The 16,828-nt window shown below is 48.0% G+C and overlaps 1 protein-coding gene across 5 annotated transcripts in view; it reads right to left on the reverse strand.

Moving 5' to 3' along the window:
• MYO5B (myosin VB) overlaps positions 1-16,828 on the reverse strand; it is a 348,390-nt gene that overhangs the window by 49,880 nt on the left and 281,682 nt on the right. For all 5 annotated transcript variants that reach the window (XM_070630194.1, XM_070630195.1, XM_008514690.2 and 2 more), the window contains 2 exons: positions 11,476-11,709; positions 227-311 (listed from right to left, as the gene is read on the reverse strand). In XM_070630194.1, the coding sequence (XP_070486295.1) occupies positions 227-311; positions 11,476-11,709 (319 nt within the window). The remainder of the gene's footprint in view (positions 1-226; positions 312-11,475; positions 11,710-16,828) is intronic.

Consider the following 16,828-nt stretch of genomic DNA (forward strand, 5'->3'; position numbering starts at 1 on the left):
ATTCTATTGGTGATTACGTGCGTCCCACTGTGTTAAACTCCTGAAACCAAATGTCGCAGCACATCTTAAAGATCACCCTTCTTCTCTTTCATCTCTCTTCTAGTAAGGCCCTTTCCCCACTGCAGCATCTTGGCTAACCACACGCCTGGTAAAGAGTCTTTGGGGAAAATCAGCATGGAAAAGAAATGAACACTTACAATGAAACATCAGGCACTCTGGTCCTTACCTTTCGATTGGCACAGGATTTGGTTGTTAAGCTGTTCTTTCTCCTCTTTCAAGAGAGCATTTTCTTGCTCCAGGTCTGCAACTCGCTGAAACAGAGAGCAACAGGGAAAAATGTTTCCCCTGTGAAGCGGCACAAAAGGAAAGGCTTCTTTTGTGAGGTTTGAATTTCAACTGGTAGTTTAAATGCTCTTTTTATTTAAGAAAATTGAATCAACCAAAGCTGCTTTCATTTCAAGGGAAAAAAATTTATACTGAAGGAAAGATCCTATTAAAACCAGACAGATGAGTTCACCACTGTTTATGGTCTTCCAACCCCTATAAAACCTCATGAAAAGTCTACCTTGAGCCCACATGACATATGACATGTTCAGGAACCTACAACGATCACAGACTTTCTGGCACTGGGTTGCTTGCCTTGGTAAATTTTGAGCTCTCAAATCTGAGTTTCAGGAAAGCCTGGAGCTCACAATGAAGAATCGGCTCTGCTCTTCACGCCCCTTGCCTTGCCTGTCATAGTGCACCAGCATAGTCCAGATGCGGGGAAGGGGAGGAGACTTGCTATTAATAGTCAACTGTGGTACGTGAATCATGTGCAATAAAGCTGCTAAAAAATCACTCCATGAATAAACCAATCTAGGAAGCACGTACTGTGCTAGATGTCGTAAAAGACAAGTAGTAAGACAGGCTCCCAGGTTTTGGTCTGAGTGACGAGCTTCTCCAGGCTGTGTTGAATGACACAGTGAACGACCTCACCCTCTTTGGTTCAAGAAATCAGTTCGGGCCATCTCTGGTATGTTTTATGATCTAATCTGGGGAGGACTCTTTCTGAGGTTGGTAGAAAGAGCCTCAAAATGACCCCCTCAGAACAATAACAACAGGTACTAACTAGCATGTGCACAGTAGCTGAGACCGGATGGGGACCTACTGGGATTGCTACCTGGGAGACTGTGGCACGGAGAGATGCCACACAGATCCCTGAGGACCCACCTGTACTGCCAGCAGAGAAACATCTTTCAAACTCTGCTCGACCCCTTTGGCAAAAAAAGAAAGAAAGGAGACCCCAGGATTCTGGCTAAACAGCAGAAGCCATTGTGAGGTGTGAATTTCAACTGGTTATGCTCAAATGCTATCTTCTCTCCCTCCTGGCTTTACAGTTAAGCTTAAGGCACCAAGAAGTGAGTTAGGAGAACTGCTTTCCCTAACCCCACTCAGCATCACATAGAAAGGGTAAAGAGAGAATTTCCACAAGGCTGGGGCCAGGAGCGAGCTCAGGGTCCTCCTCTTAAGGACACAGAAGGCAGTGACTCCCATTTAGGAGCTTCAGCTCCTCTGGGGAGCTGCTGATGGTCTGCAAGTGGCATGCTAAGGCTCCATATAGAGAAATGCAGATACACAACAGTGTCAGTGGCCTGCAAAAGGCTCCAAGTACTTTGTTAACACTGTATTAACACGATCCAACTCTTCCAATTTCAAGGAGTTTTCAATCTCCTTCAAAAAGTAGCTTAAAACTACCTTCTAGGAAACTGTCCCTTCCCACTACAGGACACTGTGACACCTTTCCATCCTCTCAATTCGGATGGACTCTGTTTCTCTCATCAGTTTATCTGCGGCTGTACTGCCGAGAGTTACAGGAACGAGGCACTGAAGAGCAGGTGCCACGCTGACACTACTCTAGGTTAAGAAGCACTGGTCTCCTATCTATACCCAGCAGACCCCTTCCCTGCCAACTAGGTTCCAAGCCCCCGCACGGTCAGGGATTCTCTTTATGGAGAGTCAGACAAAGGGGCGTGTTCTGCCTCCCCACAGGATATCAAATGAGATAGGGCTGGTACAGAGAGAGATGCACGTAACTAGTTATACCACTGTTATTCTTTGTTGACAATTTATTGTCTATTATAATTAATGCAACTGATGTTTTGTGTCTACAGTGACTAAATCTGATGTGGCGGTGAGGGCAAGGTATAGAAGAAAAAACACTGACTGTGTGATGCCATTTTATCCTCAGAGGCTCCCACACATCAGGCCTAGTTCTGGCCCCTGGGGCGACACAGGGCAAGGTTGTCATTCATCCATCAGACACTTCCTGACATGCTTCTGCGTGCCAGGAGCCTTGCCAGGGGCTGGGGGATGCAAAATGAACCAGGTTCAAGGTAGCTGCCATCAGAGAGTGTTCAGCCCAGCAGGAGTGAGGGCCGCGTATGTAACAGTGAGAAGACTGGTAAGGGCCGTGGTAGATTTCTACAAAGCAGGGTTTCTCAACCTTGGCACAACTGACATTTTGGGCTGGATAATTCTTTGCTTGGGGCAAGGTGGGGGCTATCCTATTGTCAGATGTTCAGCAGCATCCATGGCTTCTACTCACTAGATGCCAGTAACCCTGTCCCCCTACCCAGTTGTGACAACCAAAATGAGTTCATGCATTTCCAAATGTCTCCTGTGGGCAAAATCGTCCCTTGATGAGAACCACTGCTATGAAGTGAATCAGAAGGAAAAGGAGATAAAGAGGACCACAGGTCCATAAGGTTTCACAGGGAGAGTGGGTCCTCTGAATCAGGCCGATGTGGGATTTCCCATGCAGCTGAGGGGATGCGCAGTCTAGGTGGAAAGAACAGCTGGTGCAAAGGTATGAAGGATGATGGCGTGGTTGGGAATGTGAATAGGTCTGTGATGCAGTAACTTATGGTTCGGGCAGTGGCATTGAGAAAGAGGAGGCTGGGTGGATAGAGGGAGTGAGAACCAGATTGCGAATGGCTTCTCTCCCTTTGTCCTCGGGATAACCTTTGAACTTCTCCATATGTCCCTAAAAAGGCACCTTAGCAGGGCCCAGCTTCTCCACACCCTCTAGTTTCTGCCTGAGTGTTCCCCTGTTCCTTTTGCCAAGCTCTCTCTTCCCCACTCTTCACTAGTTAATTTCTTCTCATTGTTTAGTTCTGGACTGTCACTCTTCCAGGAAGCCTTCCTATACTGCAAGTGTGGGGTGGGGTCTGTGCTTAGTGCTCTGCTTTTACAGGGCCTGCACTTCCCTGGAGAGCCCCTGTCACTGCTTCCTCAACCTCCTGCTAAGCCTGGACCAGGGGCCTCAATGTGGACCAAGGGACCACGCTGCCAGGCTGTCACATCATCAGATGTGTCAGCATTGGGGTGCTCAATGCCGGTACCCCAATGCTTGTTGAATGAATGAAGTACCCTGTAGATCCAATAAATGAACCTTAGCTTTCCTCAGTCAAAAATAAGGGCTCCTTCCAGCCCTCTCCGCACCTTGGCCCCAAGAACAGGGGCAACAAGCCATTTATGCTCCCAGCAGGACAGAAGTTCCTTTTTCAAAGAATCTGATCACCCAGGAGGAAGGACCTAAAGATGCTGACATTATTAATAATTTTCAAATGATGTTTTCTTCCAGAAGTCTCTTCTAGAAAACATAGGAAGTACGCTCTATGACATTGGTCTGAGCAGCATATTTTCAAGTCCCATGTCTGACCGGGCAAGGGAAACAAAAGAAAAAATGAACAAATGGGACTACATCAAACTAAAAAAGTTTCTGCACAGCAAAGGAAACCATCAACAAAACAAAAAGACAACCTAACAATTGGGAGAAGATATTTGCAAACCACATATCAGATAAGGGGTTAATATCCAAAATATACAAAGAACTCATACAGCTCAACCACAAAAAAACCAACAATCCAATTAGAAAATGGGCAAAAGATCTGAACAGAGATTTCTCCAAAGAAGAAATACAGATGGCCAACAGGCATATGAAAAGATGCTCAACATCATTAGCTATCAGGGAAATGCAAATCAAAACTACAATGAGGTATCACCTCACTCTGGTCAGAATGGCTATAATTAACAAGACAGGAAACAACAAATGTTGGAGAGGGTGTGGAGAGAAGGGAACCCTTGTTCACTGCTGGTGGGAGTGCAAACTGGTGCAGCCACTATGGAAAGCAGTTTGGAGTATCCTCAGAAAATTAAGGATAGATCTACCATATGATCCAGCTATTCCACTGCTGGGTATTTATCCAAAGAACTTGAAAACACAAAGGCATAAAGCTACTTGCACCCCTATGTTCATTGCAGCATTATACACAATAGCCAAGACTTGGAAGCAACCTAGGTGCCCATCAAGGGACGAATGGATAAAGAAGATGTGGTATTTATACATGATGGACTACTACTCAGCCATAAGAAATGATGAAATCCAGCGATTTGTGACAACACGGATGGACCTTGAGGGTATTATGCTGAGTGAAATAAGTGAGACGGAGAAAGTCAAATACCATATGATCTCACTCATAAGTAGAAGATAAAAACGACAAAAAAAAAAAAAACCACATAGCATTGGAGATTGGACTGGTGGTTACCATTGGGGAAGGGGGGACAGGGGAGGGCAAAAGGGGTGATTAGGGTCGCATGTGAGGGGATGCACTATAATTAGTGTTCGGGGGGTGAACATGATGTAACGTATCCAGAATTTGAAATATGATGTACATCCGAAAAAAATAATTAAAAAAAAAAAATAAGGGCTCCTTTAAAGTCTTTTGTTTTAAATATGTTTAGAGTTGACTAAAACATCTAGAATATATGAGCTTATTTAATCAAACAATTCAAATTCAGGAGGCACATATAATATAAAACACTCTTCAAATGCATCTACTTTGCTATTATTGGAGGCAGTCCACCCCTCAATAACTTTATGTATGCCTTTCATTAGCTTGGCAAATAAAGTAGCTTTCACTTTCCTAGATGCACAAGTCAAGTCAGACTGAAAACCACCAGCAGAATAAACCACATGGTGCATGCCTCTACAGAATACAGCCCAGGGTGGAGCCTGAAGTGCAGGTCGACCTGATGCCAGGATCAGAAGGGCAGGACTCCAGTCGCCCTTGGCCAGGAACAAGGCTGGAACCTCTGAATTAGCTGACTATGGGGCAGGGTGTTCATAGCAGGCTGTGAAGTAACCGGACTGTACTATGGAACGAGGACTTTGCTTCCCCCGAACCACCCTCTGAATCTCAGACAGTCACAGAGCAGGTGGTCATCTGAGACGGCTTCCAAGATCTCTCACCTTCCTCATCACCTTCCTCTGCGAGTCCTACAGATAGTCAACGTCTCTCTGAAGTAGAACCCGTGATCTGATCAGTCCAGACTGCATGCCATCACCACTAGAGTGGACCTGAGACCTGCATTCCTACGAATGCAGCCTAAGGATCATGTAACTTCATTGCAACCACTTGTGACCTAAAATCTCAGCCAAGGCTACAGTTTGGGAGAGCCATGGTTAACAGCAAGTACCCGCTGAAGTCTTCTGTTGTATTTGAGCCTCGCTTCTTCCCTTCAAGGCTTTGATTCGAGAACACAGGCCTCTCATAAACTCGACTTTGTTATTCTAAGCCAGGCATCAAAGTGGCATTGGGGGCTTTGTTTTTCTTCCTCTCCTGAGCAGTTCTGGAGGTAGGCCCACTCTGCTCCTCAGTGCACCGCAGGAGGGATGGGCACCACACTCAGTTCCACATCCCAGCGAGGCAGAGAATGCTGCCCTCACTGTATTTCCTTAGGTACTGGCCACCCCCAGTCTTCTGAGCCAGCTGGCACGTGGAGAGTTTGCTTGCAGATGTGGCAGGTGACAAACTTCTGCAGCCAAATGGCTTCCCTTTTGTTGTCAGGGATGTGGCTGCAGTGAGAGACTCAACAACACAGACCAGGCGGGCGTGTTTCCCTCAGCAGGATCAATAACACCTTGGCTAGGGTTTGGGACTCATTAAACATGGCTCAGCAGCTCCAGTTTTTGGGGGGGATCTTCTAACTCTTGCAGGCAATATTAGTGGGAGTGATTTACTTCTGAAAAGTTATTTGGGACAGATCATCAGAACCAACACTGGGGTGAATCCTGTTACTATCAGTCTAACTTAGTCCCTGTGTAAGCTGAATGAAACAGATGCCCCAGCTCCACAAGCAAGAACTGCCTTGAACAGTTAATCTCTGGGGATACAAGGCAGCTCTGGGCTTTTGGTTTTGTTTTGACTTATTTTTTCAAGTAGGGTAGTTGTACTGTAAAAAGAGCCAATTACAAGGTTTCTAGCAGAAAACCATGGGACAAGTAGATTTGATGCCTATCAGGAAAGGCTCGTCTGCCCCCTGTTGCGTGCTGTGTCCTCTGTCCTCAATGCTGTGTATCTACCATCTAATAAAAAGTTATAGGCATGGCCCGTGGAAGGGACAGCACTTCTAATTCTGCAAAGTCCTGTAGAGTCCTGTTCCCTGGGAGTAAGGGAAATAAGCATGAATACCCTATATAAATGGGAAGTTTTTTAGTCAAAGGGAAATGGGCCTAAGAAGACAGAGAAGAGGAGGAGTAGACAATGCATAGACGACTGTGCAGAAATGAAATTGGAACTCACCTGGGACACATGGCCGTGTTAGGCATGTACACAAGTTGGAGAAATAAAACCCAGGGTGGGCGCTCTCACTGCTGTAGGGAAGGGAAGTGTCTGCCCACCACTCAAAGAAGAGCCCCGGCAGCGTCTAGACCCCCAGCCTGGCATCATGGCTGCTACTTTTTTATTTTTTATCCTTTCTTTTCTTTCTTTCTTTTTTTTTTTTGAGAAAGATTAGCCCTGAGCTAACATCTGCTGCCAATCCTCCTCTTTTTGCTGAGGAAGACTGGCCTTGGATAACATGCGTGCCCATCTTCCTCTACTTTATATGTGGGATGCCTACCACAGCATGGCTTGCCAAGCGGTGCCACATCTGCACCCGGGATCCGAACTGGCGAACCCTGGGCGACTGAAGTGGAACATACGCACTTAACTGCTGAGCCACCAGGCCGGCCCCCATGGCTGCTACCTTTGTTATTCAGCAGCACTGTGCCAGGACACAAGGCCAGGAATGCGGATGGAGTCCAGGTAGGTTACAGCAGAGTTCATGAACTCTGCGAAGTTACAGGTTAGTTGGGGGAATAGTAAGCCAATATTTATTGAGCTTTTACTATGTCCCAGGCACAGTTAAAAATTTACATAATACATTTGAGGTAGGTAGCATCAACATTTGCTTGTAAGGAAACTAAGAAAAGTTAGAGAGTTTGCCAAAGGTCACCCACCAGGCAAGGGCACAGCTGGGCTTTGCCCTGAGCAGTCTGGGTTGAGGCCCAGGCTCTTGACCACTAGGCCACCCTGTGTCCTGACAGTTCAGAAGGCTGACATGTGAAGAACAGTGGTGTAGACAGCCTGGAGCATGCCTCAAATGATGGGTTCCGACAGCCAGAGCTGCAGGAAGGAGTTCAGGGCAGGAGGGAACTGGTGCATGCTACAGGGGCCAACTGCCCAAGACAGTTGTTCATCACACTTGAGGCTTCACAGCTAATGTTGCCTTCAAGGTCAGAGATCCTTCCTGATGTGACCCCACCACCCTTCTACCCTTCTCCTTGCTCTCTCCACCTCAGCCCACTGGCCTCTTTGTTGGTCCTCAAACCCTCCCAGCCTACGCCCCCCTCAGGGCCTGTGCACCTGCTGTTACCTTTGTCACCTGCTCCCTAGAAATCCTCCTGGCTCACCCCTCACCTCAGTCAGGTGCCTCCTCAGGGAGACTGTCTCTGGCCATCATAAATGAAACCACAGAGGTTGCTCTCTACTCCCTTTACTCTGCTTTATTTTTCTTCCTAGCACATGATGGATAATTTGCATTTGATTCCTGTCTGTACATTCTCCTATAACCCCCAAATATTTAAGCTCTACAAGAACGAGAAGGATTTTAAAAAATTGTTCACTTTTGCTCCAGTGAGTAGAACAGTGCCCAACACATACAGGCACTCAATAAATATCTGGTGAATGAATGGAGGGCCCCGAGCTCCAGGATTTTTGCAGTAAGACAATGTCCTCCCATAGAGGTGGAGTGGGGTCCTCTTTCTCACAACCATCAGCCTCCTTATGAGCCATGAATCCTGGAGCCACAGAGAACACAACTCTGAGTTGCAGATGGCAAAAGAAGTCTTGCTCTGCATCTCTGGGGAGAAGGCTCCCAACATTCCTTGTGAGAATCCCACTACCCCCTGGTCAGCCTCTCTGATTCTATTTGGAAAAACCCCAAACTTTATACTGGAACTACTCAACGTAACCAACTAGTGACTGGTGGTTCTTTGACTGAAGACACGATACAATGCACAACCCTAACCTCACAAATGGAAAGCTCTGGACCTGGAGACTGCTCTTCATCCCTGATGAGTGCCAAGGACCCTCGCTCGGAGCCAAGTGCCTGGCTATGAGCTGCTCTTCCTCACCCACCCGAAACCCTGCACCAAGCCAGGCCTCACCGGCCTCACCAAGCAGGTTCAGACCTTCTGACCAGATTCTGGATAATGAGCCATTGCCTCTGTGCCAAGGGCGGTCCTGGGAGCCACATCTCTTTCATTAGGGAAACAAAACAGCTCAGCTGTACAAGACAGTCAGCATAGTGATCACTGATAGCTTTAAAAGAGAACAAAGCACACACATTGCACAGGCTAAAAGCAAGACTAAAGGTCAGGCATGGACTGCTCTGGGGAGAGGCCACAACAACGGATATCTTTAGTAGGAAGGGTGTCAGCTAACTTATGTGGCTGGGGTGGAGGTGGGGCTGCCCCAGGCTCTGCAGACACAGGAATGAATTCCTGTCCCCAGGGAGACCTGGCCTCCCACAGCTCAAGGTAGTGTAGCCACGCGGCCTGATAATGAAGATTGTCAGGTGGGGAGCCCAGAGTTTTCCAGGATGCCAGTTCCAGTACAGCACTTGCTGACAGAAGTAGCAAATGCATTAATTAAACATCTACCAGCAGTTGGCTCCCTCACGTGCTTCGCCTGTCTCATCAATCTCGCTCAAGGCGGAGTAGCCCCCGGACAAGCCTGAGAGAGAACCAACTGTCTGATTACTCAGCATTTACGATTGGACACAGTGCCTTAGATGAATATTAAACCCTGAATAGGCACAGAAGATGAAGCGGGGAAAAAAAGCCAGCCCCCTACCTGCCCCTCACCCAGTCCCAGAATAAAAAGGTTCTGAAAACCCTGGGGAAGGAGGAAATTTTGCTTCCACTTTTTCTCTTCCTGGAAAGAGATGGACACTGCACTTGACGCTGCATCTTCGGCCAGGCTCTCTCATGTTACTAACTTGGGATCTGCCTGTGTTTGGAGTTGGGAAGGTGCTTTTCTTGCTCTGCCTCTGCGCCTGTTGTTTCCCTTCTAGCACTGTCCTTGAATTTTTTTTCTTGCCAGTTCCAAGCTCTCATTGTATTTAAGCCCTAGGTCAACACCCTCCTAAGAAGCAGTAACTTTTTTCAAGGAGAAGAGGAGGAGTTGCTTCTCTTCTTTGCTCTGCCAAGGAAGATTTTCATAGTATAAACCCTTAGGCTCCTTTGCTCGGAGACTTGGATATTTTAAAAGTGTTGAGTCCCCAAATCCCAGTGCCCCAGGGGAAGCAGGGAAGGAAACTGAGGAGTTGATGAGTCAAGTGGTCAAGTAGAGACAGGAGAGACCCAGTTTTGTGGGTGCCCTGGGCGAAGAGACTGCCCACGGTCTCATCTGACGGGCACACACAAGCAGGGAACAGATTTTTCTTTCCTCCCAGTGTCACCAATCTCAAGAGTTTCCAGTTCTAAGCTTGGCCTCTTCTCTCTGCCTTTGGATTGCATCTTCTTGTGTTTTATTCACATAGAAGGGTTACCATCTATCTGTTCCCAAGGATCGACAGACGAGTGTGGAAGTCCATGGTTTGTAGGTTCTAGGCTTGTAGCTACATTTTAACAGTAGTGTCCTAGCACCACAAGCTTCATCCCAAAGAATGAAGTCCACTTCGTGCCTTGTGCTGGGTGAAGGGCAGGTTTATCTGGGCAACACGCTGCGGGGAGGGGCCTTTGCTGTGCCAGGCTGCTTGCACCAAGAAGTCCCGTGTCTTTCTTCATCACCTAATCCCCTCGTGGATCCCATGTCTGACCCCTGGGAAATCCCTGAGATCCGGAGAAATCAGTGGCTGACAGGACTGCAGTTCCGCCTGGGATAGGAAAATGACGTACGCAAACCCTACACGAGCTGCCTCTACAGGCTGTCATCTCAAATGGCAGACTGCATGTTTCCCAGCTGGGTCTGAGGGCTCATCCCAGGAGAAGGTAATGGGGCAGAGGAAGACAGAGGCACTACAGAGCAGGGCTGAGGTCCTTTTTCCTTCTAGAAGCCATCAAATACAATCTTATGGAGTTGGCCAAATGCAAGTCCAGAAGGGGCCTTAGAGATGATCTAGACCAACTTTTTTGTTTTTAAACAGATGAGGGAACTAAGGCCAGTGAGATTTCCCACACGCACTTGGTCTTGGCAGAGCAGGGATGAGAATCTGGAAATTCTCATGTCTACCCGAGGACACTTTCCGTGGCAGCATTTGGCCTGCCCCAATTTTTAAGTGCTGAAGGTTGTTATTCCAACATTAGGAACACTGAATCCCCCCTCCTTAGATTCTCAACCCATTGTAACTCTCAGGGATGGATGGGTACCAACCAAGTGGGCAATGTGTTAGGTGACCTGTCGGTCATTGTAGAGATGCCAGAAAGGGCAGCAGTGTCCCAAGTCCGTGGAAGGCTCTCTAGTGGCATATGGGACTTCCCTGGTTTGAACAGCTATTTGGGGAGTGGAGAAGGGAATGTCTGTATCCTGGCTTTTAAGATGCAGGTGTGGGGGCTGATCCCAGGAAGCACTATTTTACGGGGTGGAGAGGAAACCTACGGAGCATACCAACCAGAGTGGGCAAGTCAAGCTGAAACTATCAACACTTAAACTTGAGGCAAATTCCCCAAATCCTGATGATTTATTATAGAGAGGAATGTCTAGAGGATGCCTGTAATCCTTGCAGGCAACCTCAAGAAGAAAAGCCACTACCTCTGTACCATCTCTCTTGTCAACAAAGACTCAAGCCACAGAGCTGACTTGGTGGCTAACTCTAGATTGTCAGTAAGATGCCCAAAGCTAGCCATTGTGCATCCCTCTCAGGGGCTGACAAAGTGTTCAGCTAGTGGCAGAAACTCAATCAATACTTGGTAGGTTAATGGACATGTGCTTGTGTGGGCTCCCCCAAAGCAAGGGCACTTTATATCTAAACACAGAGGGATGGTTAGTCTGTGGGCACGAGCCCCAGGGAAGTCCATGGCAATTTCACAGCTTGAAGAAGAAATCACCTCAGAGAGGGTGCTGTAAGCCAGCCCACTGCCAAGCCCCACCTCTGGCCTCGCCATACCTGTCTCAGCTCATCGTTCTCCCTGGTGTGGGCATCCTCCAGGATCTTGCGCTCTGAGTGGGCCCTCTCCAGCTCAGTCCGCAGGGTCTCGACCTCCTCCTGCAGCCTCAGGCTGCCGTCCTCACCTTGGCTCTGCTGGTAGTGGCCCAGCTCCTTCTTCAGCTTCTCCACCTCCATGGTGTATGTGGAGGTGACCGCCGACAGCTGCTCCGACAGTGTCTTGAACTCTTTGTTCTGCGGACAGCAAACAGGGAGAGGGAGAACAGGTGGACAACAAGGTTATTTGGGCAGGAAAACACATGAAGACAATTAAAAAGGGAGCTTCCAAGGTGGAATTAAACCTCACCATCACTGCACACTTGAGTGCTTTCCTGGCATCTCCCTGACAAAACTCTGCTGTGAGCCTGGGAGAAACACAGGAAAACAAAAACACCAGTTCTGCTGTTTAGGGAGTGTTCACAAGCAGCGGCAGAGCTGGGAGCTGGCTAACAGCAGTCAGCCTCTATGCCTGGCTGGAGAGATCTCACGCCTGGTTTTTCAGTTGTGGGAAATGCGTGGCTGGCTTCCGGGGTCTGCAGCCTTTGCTTTGCAGCTTTCCCCTGCTCTTTCACACTGGGCCCTCCTGCCCTTGGACTCGCTGCACAAAGAGCTGCAACCTAATCGCCGGCTCCGAGACAAAGGACCCCTTCAGCATCCCCTCTTCCAAGGAGGCCTCCATGGGGCCTCGGGATTCCTCTCACCACCTGTTAGCTTACCCATAAGACTCTGACTCCAGAAACTGATGCCCTGGCAGAACCTGTCCGTGGTGTTCTCCTGCATCTTGGGTACCCAATCATGTACCCACTCAAGCGATAGGTAAGTGGGAAGCATTCCCCATGTGCCTGGTACAGGTATGGAGGGGGCCTGGGAAGTGGACTGTAGATGAGCTCACACAGAAGCAGCACTGAGCACCTGGGGCCGGTGTCGAGTGCTAGTGCACACATGGGCAGAAACCAGTGCTGCAGGAGTTGAGAGTATCAGCTGAAGGCGGTCAGCGGGGAAAGTGGAGAGGAAGAAGCAGCGTTCTCTAAATAATCAAGCAGGCAACAAAGCCATTGATTATTCTCCACGGCTATTCTCTGCAGAAGCTCCAAGTAGAGTAGAGCTATTGGCTACAATACCAATATGCTGGGGCATCAGCAATCAATTACTAATTCACATCAGAAATTAAGCTTCATGGAAAGCAGGGAGGAACAGCAACAGAACAGCTGTTGAACCCAGTACAACACCATGCACGCCGTGGGACCTCAAGGCTGAGACCTGCTGTCAGTGTCCAAGCAGTACATTTCCACATTGATGTAGCAGACAGAGATCCTCCCAGTCTGTGGAAATCTCCCAGTTACAACCTGGTAAGCCCTTATATTTGGTTTGCAAGTTAGCCTTGCTCTAAGTAATCACAAATAAGAAATCTAATTACGCACCATCTGTTTAAAAAAAACCCAATATCATCTCTACTGTCCTCCCTGGTCTGGGCCCACCCTGCAGGGTGAAGGGTCACTACACAAGTGGAGTGGAGTTCAGGAAGGGAACATGTGCCAGACTAGGCACCTTGACTTCTCTCCACTCTGGGTTGGAAGTGAGGTTCAGCCCAACTGCCATCTCCAGGTGGCACAGGCTGGGTCAGATCACCAGGAGATGGGGGAGGAACGGTCTGGTGCGGGGTCTGGAGAGAGGCACAAATGTGGAGGTGGCAGGGGCATGGGCACATCCTGCTACCCTGGAAGATTCTCAGGGAGAACTATGTTCTGCAGATAGGCAGATGACGGCATCCTGCTATGGACAAAGACGACACCCCAGGACTCTGACGCAAAGACAAAGCGTCTAGGACACCCAGGCTGAGAGCAGGCTCAGGGAAGTCTGGGAGTTAAGAGTGGCTGGAGTCAGACAGGCCTGCGTTCAGATCTCAGCTTCATCCTTGTTCAGCTGCATATGTCTGATCAGTTTCATTCCACCTCTCTGCACCCTGGTTTCCCCATGAGTAAAACGGGGATAACAGTAACTCTTTCCTCATAGGGTTGGTATCAAGAACTCAGGGAGACCAAGTGCTTAGTTGCTGCCTGGCACACAGGAAGTGCTATCCTCATCTTGCGTTCTCTAAGGGGTCCCTTGGAGAGATGCTCTGAACTCTTGGCTTGTTGCTCGGGGTGTGGGTGGGGAGATTCCTAACAGCAGAACCTGGGCAGGTCCTGATTTCATCATGATTGGCATCCAAAAATAATCATGGGGATTCATTGCAGCTGTCCATTTTGTGTTCTGGATGTATGATTTTAGAAAGGAAGACCCCAGAAGGGCCGTGTGTTTCCAGCCTCCTCCTCATACCTGTAGGGGCCTATGGCTGTGCAGCCAAGCCTAGCACGGGGTGGCATGGGGCACTTGCTCCCTCATAGACCCCAGAAACCCTCCCTGCGATGGCAGGCTAAGCTTCTCAGAGCTGCCTCTATCAGTGTGACCCAGAAACCTGGCTGGCTCTGTCCTGAACCAGTGGGAGCGTTTTCTTGATGCTAGTGGGCTGGAGATTTCTAAACAGACCTCTGTTGTCCTTGGGCTCCTCAGACATCCTGAGAGGATGCTCATTCTGCCCCTACGGCCAAAGGGCACAGATCTGTCCTCAACTGGCAACAAGGAACCTGTCTGGGAAGGTAACTTGAGACTCTCTGCTATTGTTACTTTTTCAAAAACTTGTTTTTTTCTCTCAAAGGTTTGCCTAGGCAAGACCTTTTTATGCTTGAAATGTTTCCCCCACCTGAAGGATATGGCAACCAACCATTCCTCTGGTCAGTGATCCCCAGGCCACTGCTGGCTTCTATAGCACTTTTGTGCAAACCAGAAAAGGCAGTGTCTCCAGGGGGATGAGCTCCACAGAGCTGCCCCTCTGGGTGGACACAGCCCCATGGGAGCACAGCTTGGAACGGAGGCGACTCCTTCCTTAGGGCAGCACTGCACCAGGGCTCATGGTCAGATGAGCAGAGTGTGGGCTGGATTTTAGCCCTACTTGTCCCCAAAGCCAGTCACCCTGTGCAGAGCACAACCTTTAGAACTGTACACAAGAGGCTCTGAGTGGTTCCCAACCAATGGTCTATAGACCCCTGGACGGAGGGGGAAAAATCATTCTAAGAAAGCCTGCAACGTGAAAAAGAACACATTCCATACACAGTACTAACACTTACTGGGTGCTTACTATGGGGCAGGCACTGGGCTATGTGATTCACATATATTAACTCATTCACTCAAAAAAAAAAATCCTATGTTCTAAGGCTGATTAATATCCACATTTCACAGTTGAGAAAACTGAGGCACAGAAGGCCAAAAAGCTGTGACTCATAACATACTATTTTTCAAGTGTATGTGGATGCTTTTGTGAGTCATAAAATATTAATTTAACATATTTACTGAGTGTATACTAAGTGCACTGAATCAAATTGATTTAAAAGGCTACTGACTGAATCCTTATGTTTGGGTCATATTTCTTCAGACAAAATATATTTAAATATAGCCTTATACTCATAAAGGCCTGGGAAATTTGACTCTCATTATTAAAAAAATCATAGGTGCAACTGGCCTAGTCACTTTACACATTGTGCTTGAACAAAGCCAGACTGGTAGAGAGCTGAGTTCATAGGTTATATCATTTTGGCTGAAAAATGTCACGCCATAGGCCTACACCAGGAACACTGTAAGAAGTGGTCCTAGGAACTGTCACTGTATTTATTGCTGAAGGATATTGTGCAGGATGTGCCTTATTACATCACAGATGATGAAAACCCACAGGAAAAACATCTCAGCACCAAGGACAGCTCCGATCCTCCTAAACTACTTTAGTTCTCTTTCAACAACTTTCAAGTGATCCTATTTCCTTCTTTCTGTTGTTTATTTGGGAACTTGGCACCAAACTTGTGTTTCCTAATTGGGTGCACAAAATCTTAGATGTACATTTTGGGTGCTTTCGGTTTCCTCCTTCTCTGACTTCTTGAGAGCGAGGACACTTGTTTCAAAGGCATCCTCAACCCCCAGGTGATTCCACAGCACAGCCTGGGCTGGGAACCACTCCTTTAGCCACATCATGGTATCAGTGAATTTTTGAGCTAGAAGTTACCTTAGAAATCTTAGGCCAATCCCCTCCAAAGAATAAAAGGCCCAGTTAGAGATTCGGCCATAATCTCAAGCTGTCATCTCTGGTTGCAAATATAATTGAGGCAGAACTCAGGTCTCTGTCCAGCTGGGACTTCGTCCACAACCCCACTCTGCTCTGACAAACCCCTTGGGATGCCTTCACCTATGGTGATCCCTGGCATACGTGTATCCTCTCCTTCTGACTTAAGAACCCTGTGTGTCAGGGAAGCAGCTGCCCGAGTTGTCTCCAGGTATCACAGAAAGAACGGAAACCCATTCACTTCCAAACGGCTGGCCCCATCTGCTAAGAGACTGCACTAAGACAAGAATCTGAAGAGCTGGTGCTCCAGATTATGCTGATGCCTCCTCTCACGACAGAGCGCCAAGCATGTTCTTTGACACCGGGCCACACGCCCCACTGTAAAAGGCCAGCCAGTCCAAGGAGGATGCTTTCTGTATAAGAATGAACCCAAAATAAGCCTAAGAGTCTCCCCTAGACTGAGGAATTCTCACATGTCCCAAGAGTCTCCCAGTGGGCAGACATCTTATGACTTGGTTGGAGGTGGCAGAACGTACTCCGGAACCAGACTGCCAAGTTTCAATCCCAGCTGTCCTACTTATTAGCTGTGTGAACTTGGGAAGGCTATTGAACCTCTCTGTGCCTCAGTTTAAAACGGGAATAATATTACCTCATAGGGTTGTGGTGAGGATTAAATGAGTTAATACATAAGAACTGCGCCTGGTACCTACTCGGGCATCATGGGGAGGGGTTCAAGAAAGCAAGATCCAGTCTACCCCTCCTGCCTCTTCTGATCACCCTCTGCAGACAGGGCACCCTACCCGGGGTGGGTAACACCTGCCACCACTCACAGATGTTTGCCAAGCAGGAAGCTTAAGGCAAAAAGCTCTTTTTAAAAATAGGCCTTTTAAATCTGCTTCTCTTTGATGTTCAGTCACGTGGATTGTAAAATACCAGATTTATTTTTAACCTCTCAAATCACTTCAGAAATCAGCAATGCCAATGCAGGGCCCTATGGCTGGAAACCCAGGGGTAGCTGGTGGTACAAGGGCTCCTTGTAGGGTACAGTGGTGCCAACAAGGCCTACTCGTCCCTCTTAACTATACACTTTGCTTGGAAGGTTTATTGGCAAAATTTGACTATGCAAATGTCTTTTCTGGCCAGATATCAACAGTCACAATAATA

The sequence above is a fragment of the Equus przewalskii genome, chromosome 7 (assembly GCF_037783145.1).
Source record: "Equus przewalskii isolate Varuska chromosome 7, EquPr2, whole genome shotgun sequence".
In the NCBI taxonomy this organism is placed as follows: Eukaryota; Metazoa; Chordata; class Mammalia; order Perissodactyla; family Equidae; genus Equus; species Equus przewalskii.